The 8,889-nt window shown below is 41.7% G+C and overlaps 1 protein-coding gene across 2 annotated transcripts in view; it reads left to right on the forward strand.

Annotated features, from left to right (window-relative positions):
• CMYA5 (cardiomyopathy associated 5) overlaps positions 1-8,617 on the forward strand; it is a 47,983-nt gene extending 39,366 nt beyond the window's left edge. For both annotated transcript variants that reach the window (XM_071731737.1, XM_071731738.1), the window contains 4 exons: positions 4,866-4,999; positions 5,778-5,877; positions 6,793-6,969; positions 7,929-8,617. In XM_071731737.1, coding sequence (XP_071587838.1) covers positions 4,866-4,999; positions 5,778-5,877; positions 6,793-6,969; positions 7,929-8,181 — 664 coding nt within the window. In that variant the 3' untranslated portion in view covers positions 8,182-8,617. The remainder of the gene's footprint in view (positions 1-4,865; positions 5,000-5,777; positions 5,878-6,792; positions 6,970-7,928) is intronic.
• The last annotated feature ends 272 nt before the right edge of the window (positions 8,618-8,889 follow it).

Here is an 8,889-nt window from a genome sequence, read left to right on the forward strand (position 1 = left end):
GCAATGGACTCTTTTAAGCAGTTGTCTGTCCTTCTTGAACTGAGGAGCCCAAAGCTGGATGCAATATTCCAGATGTGGCTTCACCAGGACAGAGTAGAGGGGGAGAAGAACCTATTAGCCACACCTCTTCTAATGCACCCCAGGGTTCCATTTGCCTTCTTGGCCACAAAGGCACACTGCTGCCTCATAGTCATTCTCCTGTCCACTCCCAGGTCCCTTTCCCCTTCACTGCTCTCCAACAGCTCAGTCCTCAGCCTGCAATGGTACTTCGGGTTCCTTCTCAGATGCAAGACTGTACACTTGCCCTTGTTGTAATTCATTAATTTTTTCCCTGTCAACTCTCCATCCTGCCAGGTCCCTCTGAATGGCAGCACAGCCCTCTGGGGTGTCAGCCACTCCTCCCAGTTTTGTGTCATCAGCAAACTTTCTGAGAAAACACTCTGTCCCATCATCATTGTGCAGCCAGTTCCTAATTCATCTCCCTGCAGACTCTTCTATCCCACATTTCCTGAGCTTGTTCATAAGGAAATGGGAGCTCACAAGGTTATGGGAGACTGTGTTAAGAGCCTTGGTAATGTCAAGGTAGACTGCATCCACTGCTCTTCCTGCATCTACCCATTCACTCACAACATCATAGAAGGCTATTGGATTAGTCAAGCATATTTTCCTTTTGGTAAATCCATGCTGACTGCTCCTGATAACTTTCTTCTCTTCCATGTGCTCAGAGATGACCTCCAGAACCAGCCACTCCATCATTTTTCTAGGGGTGGAGGTGAGGCTGACTGGTCTGTAATTGCCTGGATCTTCCTTCTTGCCTTTTTTGAAGACTGGAGTGACATTGGTTTTCCTCCATTCCTCAGGCACCTCTCCTATTTGCCATGATCTCTCAAAAAGGATGGAGAGTGGTGGGGTGATAACATCAGATAGCTCTTTCAGCTCTCTTGGGTGTGTCCCATCAGGGCCCATGGACTTGTGTATATTCAATTTACATAACTGATCTCTCACCCAGTTCTCATTGACTAGTGGAGAGTCTTCCCTGCTCCAGGCTTTCTCTCTTATGTCCAGGGTCTGGAGTTCACAAGGCTTGGTTCTAGGAGCAAAGGCTGAAGGAAAGAAGGCATTCAGCAACTCTGCCTTCTCTGCATCCTCTGTTATCAGGGCTCCCACCTCATTCAGCAGTGGACCCACATTTTCCCCATTAGTCCTTTTACTATTGATATATCTGAAGAAGCTCTAGTTTGAGTTGTAAGAGAGCTTTGGCCTTTTTTGTTGCCTTCCTACATGCTCTGACAACATCCCTCTAGTTCTCCCAAGTGAATGGTCCCCTTCTTTCCTGAGATGTGAAGGCCTCATCAGCATCTTCTTCTTGGGTTGGTAGTCTATAGTAGACACCCACAACAGTTTCCACCCCATTTGCATGTCCCTTAATTGTTACCCACAAGCTTTCTACCAGTTCCACCTCTCCACCTGGATGGAACTCAGTGCATTCTGGTTGCTCTTGCACATAAGGAGAAACACCACCTTCTCTTGTTAGTCTGTCCTTCCTAAATAGTGCAAAGCCATCCATGACAACATTCCAGTCATGGGAGCTGCCCCACCACATTTCAGTGGTTACATTTAGCCATACATCATAGCCAGGCAACCTAGCACAGATCTCCAACTCCTCCTGCTTATTCCTCATACTTGGTACATCGGTATATAAGCATTTCAGAGAGGGAGTCAAGCAATTAGTTTTCACATTTGTTATTTGATCATTCCCAGATCCTTTAATGGCTACTAACCTAATTGTGAGCCCTGTGTTTTTATTGTCCCAGTGTATATCACCATTTCCCACCTTGCGTGGGATGCTAAATGAAGGCCATCCTTAGTCTCATCTCCAGTGCCCCTTGTTTCATCCCCTTCTCCTTTTGAGCCTAGTGTAAAGCCCTCTCAATGAGGGCTGCTAACTCCTGTGAGAAGATCCTTTTCCCCTGCTGAAGTAGGTGTACCCCATCTCTTGCCATGCATATACTGTTCCATGGTCAAAGAAGATTAAAATACAAGATTATTTTAAATATTTTAAATTATTAGTAGTAATATACAAAATAGATTACTAAGCAGAGAATGCTATTTGAAAATCTGCTCTCTATTTTACTGACCAGATATGATTAAAGTCTAGAGTTCCCTGTGTCACTAATTCAACTGAACAGAAAATGCCATTGCTCTCAGACTTAAACATGCAACCAAATTCTGATTTGGAGAGTTTCAGATTTGAAAGAGACACAAATCTGAACTTTGATAGCTCGCCCTATTCTACATTTGGCTAGACTAAAACTCTTCTCTGAACACCCAGGCTCTAAGATCCAAACTCCAGAGTATGATTACCTTAGGTCTATTCCTTAAACCAGAACATACCTGTCTACTTGGATTTAGAAGCAATTTTGTCTTTTATTAATTAGCCACCAGTTAAATAGCTCATAGCAAAAAAAAAATCTCCTACTTTCTTTGGGAGGACACTGACTTACCTGGCATTTTTCATAAGACAGAAGAAAGAGCCATATAGAGGGCATCACCATGCTTGGAACGTGTTGATCTAAACATTGCCACAAACAGGTTCTGATGAACAAATAGCACAGCATACCCTCACTTCAACTCATTTGTAACTGTTGACTCAAAAATCCTTTATAGTTGTCTCTGCTTCAGATTTGACCAAAAATGCCATACTGCAGCTTCTAAGGAACAGACTGGGTAAGACTTGGACAAGATGCATAGACAAATTTCTTCAAATCTTAAGTGCCCACTCCTTTCCAATGCCTCTTGCTTCCGTCTTTGTTTCCCTTTTTATCACTTATTTTATATTTGCTTATTTGCTCAGTTAACATCTTGTATTTTAATTCTATTAATCTTTCTTCTTTCTTCTTTCCCCTATACTCAAATAAGTCTTTTTCCTCTTTCAAGTCTAAAGGTCTCAGGTTCTTATCAGGCAGTTCATCAGATTGCATCAATTCCTTGAATCTTTCAGTAAGAACCAACCAGCCAACCAAACTCCTGGTGCCTTGCTGAAATACTGTCGTGGTCAGAGCTTTGGTTTGTCTCCTGGGAATCATGCTGTTGGACTGCTACCTTGTTTCATCAACACCATCCTGTTCACTGCATCAGTTCCAGAATAAAACCTAACACTTACCCAAAGATGGCATGGCTACTTGCACCCATCACACAAGAGCCCCAAATGAAAATCCTCTCTGAAATAATTTCAAATTGGAAAAAAAAAATAAAAATCACTGAAGCACTAAGTGCTTTTTCTTATTTCTTTTAGTCACAGCTGACATGCTTGCATTACAAAATACTCGTTACAAACTGATAAGGACGACACACCAGTCTTTGCCCAGGATGCAGTCCTCCTAGATGCAGAGCTCTGTGTGGGTTTTGCAGGAACTTAGTGTGTGTAGGGCTGTGGGATTTTACCACTGTGTGACAAATGCAGCAGAGACAGTGAAAAACCCTGATGGGTGAACACTGATTATTCTTCAGATTATACTGCTCTCTGGTGGTATATGGAGAGTCACTATAAATGTATAGCAATTATTTAATCTGACTGCTGCCTTGCCTGCCTTACCTCCTCTGGAGCCACAGTAATTTAGTGCCAGAAAAGTTAATTTGTTTAATCTAGCTCCCCACAGAGACACTTCCCCCAGGAAGGAGACCACCCTGAGCTCCACTTTCAAACCCAAGGCAGAAGGGAAAGTGCCTTGTATGTTTTCCAAAGATGTCTCCTATTTGGGAATTCACTGGAGAGTAGAGCACAACTCCTATGTTCAGCCCATCCTCACTACCAAGTTTATTACCTTTCAGCACAGAAGATGGGTAGGTTATCTCAAAAGCCCTACACTGTACATGAAAATATAAATACTTACCTGGGAGATTACTGTAAGCATTTCTGTATAGTTTATGCAGATAAACAGATTTTACCTGCAGGTGTACAATATGGAGCATATATACTGTGTATCTTTACTGTTATCATGTGAGGCAAAATTGAGGAAAATCAGGATTCATTGTATGAGAATTTGATAAGCCAGTGTTTCATACTCCAGACAATATAAAAAATAAAATTGGCAATTTCGTAGCTATCCTAAGTACTTTCACTGGCACTTCAAAGTGCCTGCAAAGCAGATTGAGTGGGTGCTAACTCTTGCTTTCCTGCAGTGTGTGAAGGCAGCAGCAGTGGAGGATGTGAGGGATGGGGCTTTTGAGGCATCACGGAGAGGACATAGTTAAAGCAGGGCACAGTGCAATTTGCCAAACCAGCTTGTTAGAGAGCACAGAACCATGAGAGAGATGAAGCCAAGACTTTGCTCATGAACAATTTCTGAGCAAGGAGTTCATAAAAAAGAAGTGCGTGGTTTCTGTGCAGCCTGAGATAAGTGTATCCACTCTTTTGAATGAGTACAAACAACAGCAGTGCATTCTGCCATGCAATTGAATTGATTACAAGGGGTTTTTTCTTCAGAAGCTTGCTCAGTTTGTAATGCAGCCTTTTTACAGGAGGCGGATGATAATTTGATTTTGTGCTACATGTATTTTAAGTGATGACTTATGCTGCAAAAAGGAACACAAAGTGAGCATTACACCAAATGATTGCACTGAAAAAGTGGTACAGGGACAAAGGTCTGAAAATTTGTCAAAGTAAGGAGAATCTCTCAAACAAAATGCTGAAGCTCATACAACTATTTGAAATGTTCACCTTTCCGATTTGGATTTTCTCTTTGGGTCTGTTGTTTCAGTAGTCAACGATACTGTTAAGTAGCTTCACTGTCTGCATAAATTATTCTGTCCTGGTTTGGATATCTGCATACATTTTCATGCATAAAAATCTTCAAAATTTGCAGATCTTTTGCTGTTATAAAGAAACCTGAACTGAAAGTATCCCTGGAGCCCAATGTGAACTATTTCTTCTACCTGAGGGCTGTCAACCCATTTGGGACAAGTGAACAAAGTGAAGCAGCTCTCATCTCAACTAAAGGTAAAATGCTATTTTTTACTGTCAAAACAATGGAATGAAGGTCCAAAGCAGTCAAAGATGGCATCTTCCTCCAGAAATCATTGCTGAACTTTTCCATATGGGAGTAAGCAAGTTATTAAGATGAAAGGGATTGTGTTTAATGTGTTGAAAATTAGCACAATCAGGGATTGCTTCTTTTGAAGTTGGTAGATTTATGTCAGTGTAAAACTGATGAGACCTCAGAAGCAAATCCAATTAATTCTGTCAGAGATATGAAATGATTAAATATTCTCCAGGGACCTCAGTTTGCTTGGGATTGACAGAACACATTTTGGTAAAAGATACTGTGATCTTTATCAAAACCCCATAACTAAAACCTTATGAACTTAGGTTTCAGGGACGAGAAAGCATGTAGAGCAGCTTGGAAATGTAATGGATTGTTTAAATTTTAAGTTTTCCAAACAGTATTAAGTCACATACAGTCCTTCCAAACCAGCCTCCAAATTCAAATTTTTTATTTTGAAAAAGCTATTAGTGGAAAATTATGCAACCTTCTTGAATACTGAGGACTTCCTAATCACATACCTACATTTCTGAATGGTAGACTACCATCCCAGTCAGGCACAGATTGGGAGAGTCCTTGTGTTTGCACCTGATTTTCTGTCACTCCTACCTACCAGCTGCCACAGCTCTGTCCAGTGATGATGGCAGTAATTTTTGCTTAACATTTTATGATTCATCCTGCATTAGCATTGCCAGCCTCTCAGAACTGATGTTTCTTTGTTGTGAAATGTACCAGGAACTCGATTTCATCTGCTGAGTGACACAGCCCATCCTGCTTTGAAAATCTCCTCAAACGCAACAGTGATCTGCCTTCCTGAAAAAGCCAAATTCACCGGGTGAGTAGCAGGATAATGACCATGACCATTCTGCAATCTTCAAGTTGGGTTACTCACACGCAATTTTGTCTATAGGTAGCTTTCACGTGGCACTAACTGATTTTGTAGAACTGAGTCATTTCAGTCACGTAGCCCCAGTATGTTTTATGATTGACCCCCCCCCCCTTAGCAGCACTGCGACATCTCAATAAAGTAGCAGTAGCAGCACTGATGAACACCGAGGAGCCTCCAGAAATTTAAAGGCAGTGCTGCCTCCTGAGACTGCTGGGTTTGCCTCAGATCACAGTCACTGATTAATCCTTTAGAGCACTTCAGTCTCAAGGTAACTTGTTGCTGCTGCAAGTAGCTCACTTTTGAAAATATTTCAGGTAGAAATAATCCAGCCTTTTACTTTGCTCCTCTATCAGGGAGGCATTATTGGTATACATTTTCCAAAGCATCCATGGCTTTGGGGAATTAGGAAATGCTCCTAATACATACTGACATCAGTGCCATCACAAGCACAGGTCCACTTGTATAAATTTTTTCATCCTGATGTGAATTTCTTTTTTTTTACTGTCACAGCTGGATGCACAGACAATGTTTTTCACTGTGTCTGAGTAAATCATCCATACTCTTGAGCTTGTAAAAGCCTGCTAAGCTTGAGGTCCTTTTTGCTTCCAAAGTCACCTTTCCCTCCTTTTCTTAGCTTCAGATAATTTTTGTTAATACTGCATAGTTTTTAGTCCTCAAGAAGAGTCCATCTCAGTGTGAAGATGTAATGACTCTGACAGCATTCAACTCTTTGATAAGCCTCTACAGTGAGGAGAGTGCAATCCACTGGTAATTTAGTTGCAGCTGCATGATGTAAGAAATATGACAATATGTTTGGTCTACCACCATACCCACTTTACTGTACACCTCTCCCACAATCAGGTTTCCTTCAGTCCTGGGTGAACTGCTGCCTGCTCGTGGACGTCATTACTGGGAAACTGTTGTCTCTGCCTGCAGAAGCTACAGGATTGGGATTTGCTATGAGATAACATCACAGAGCAGTGTGCTGGGGCTGACTGATACTTCCTGGTGCATGCAGTGCTGTCCTACACAAACCAGGTAAGGCTGAATCAGACTGGGAAGTCTCTTGCTATCATGGAAATAAGGCTAGCTGTCTTCAAGCATCATAAAATCAGAACGGATTTGTCTTCTTTCTTTCTGCAAACTTGAGCAGTAAAAAAGGACAACTACAAAGGAACTTTAGATCTCCTCTTCACTAAAGATTTTTCTAAGTCCTCTTAAAATTAAAATTAATCCCAAATCAATCCACCCTTCAACTAGCCAGTTGAAGGCAAACTGAATTTTTAAAACTCCTTTGCCACTTTTTTCTCACTCCAGGCTTCTATCCTGGAGTGTCTAAAAAAAACCCAACAAGTGTATTTATTTCCCTAAAAGCAGTCTGTTTAAAATCTATGTTCACCTGCAGGAGACATCAAGCCTCCATAGAGAATGCCCTCTCCTGCCTTCTTCTCCACAGTGACACCATCCTGCCACTGTGGCAGGACTGCTGGGCACTGGGGTAGTCATCAGTGCCAGGCTGCTTGGAAGTTTGTAAGACATAACTCTGTTGATGGAGTAAACGTGCTGTTGATCTAAACAAGCATGATTTTTTAGTGTGAAACTATATAGGTACATGAACATAGCTACCTAAATGAAACATCTGAGGTTTAAAGGGTTTTGCCAAAGCGCACCTCATGTTTAAATTCCCACAAAGGCAGGTAAAAAGAAAGATATAAATGAAAATGATATGATTATTGTAAGATACGATATAAAAACAAGTCTGCTTTTATGCTGAGACTCTACAGATGTCAAGTGAAAATGGCTTATCATGCATGCCAGGCAGGGCTTTCAAGTGCTGCCAGGCTCACTTTGCTTATATACTGAGCAAAATGCAGCTGCCCCATGGTACACTGCTGTATGCATACACCTGCTACTAGGTAGGAATAAAGTGATAGGTTATTTCTGGTAAACTGGCATGAGGTGGCTCACTGTATTTTCTGGTTTCCATTTTCCCACAGCTTCCTTTACAGATTCCTTCACACTGGTGTGATGAGCGATGTCCATGTGACAGAACACCTGTCCAGGATCGGCATCCTGTTGGATTACAGCAGTGGCAGACTGTTGTTCTTCAATGCAGAGAGAGGACTGTTGCTGTTCACCATCAGGCACAAATTCACTGATGCCGCTCACCCAGCCTTTTCCCTGGAGAAGCCTGGAGTGCTTACTCTGCGCACAGGCATGGAGCTGCCAGAGTTTGTGAAGAACAGCTAATCCCCTGCTTCACACTCAGGGTAGTGATGATTACATCATCATCTGATTACATCATCATCTGATTACATCATCATCTGATGATTACACTGTCAGGGGATAGATAGGGAGTGGAAGGGGGAATGCCAGGGAGGGATGTGTAGTCTTCACTAACGAATGCCACTGACACAGCTCTCCCCCACATCATCAGCAACTGTAGCTAGTGTTCAGCCACCTAATCACCCTGAGCCTGGAGAGAAAATAGGGTCCTTCAGGCAGACCATGCACCTAGACATGTACACAGGAGCACTTTTGAGGGGAAAAAAGTTTTGTTAGATATGAACATTAAAAGGTGGGGAGAGAGTGTACTTTCCCTGTGAAAATAACGACAGCACTAGCTGTCTTTTTCAAATTGATGATGAGCCTGTGTATAAAATAAATGCAATATCTCTCACTGCAATACTTGAAAGCCATCATTTCATCATTTGCCAGAACAGTCAGAGCCTGAATACAAAATGATTTGTTTGAAAAATGTGCAAAAATTTAAACAACTGAACCATTCTGCTGGTTAGTATTTCTGTTGTTATTGTTTGCCAACTCTTTTCTTTAAGTGTACAAATTAAGAAAACTTGGAAATTTAGAAATCTGCATGATTCCAAAATGAGTTCAACCTAGACTAGTCTCTGTATCAGTCATGTAAAGTTTGATCATGCAACACCTACCTGCCCTGCT

Source organism: Heliangelus exortis, chromosome Z (genome assembly GCF_036169615.1).
Source record: "Heliangelus exortis chromosome Z, bHelExo1.hap1, whole genome shotgun sequence".
Taxonomy (NCBI): domain Eukaryota; kingdom Metazoa; phylum Chordata; class Aves; order Apodiformes; family Trochilidae; genus Heliangelus; species Heliangelus exortis.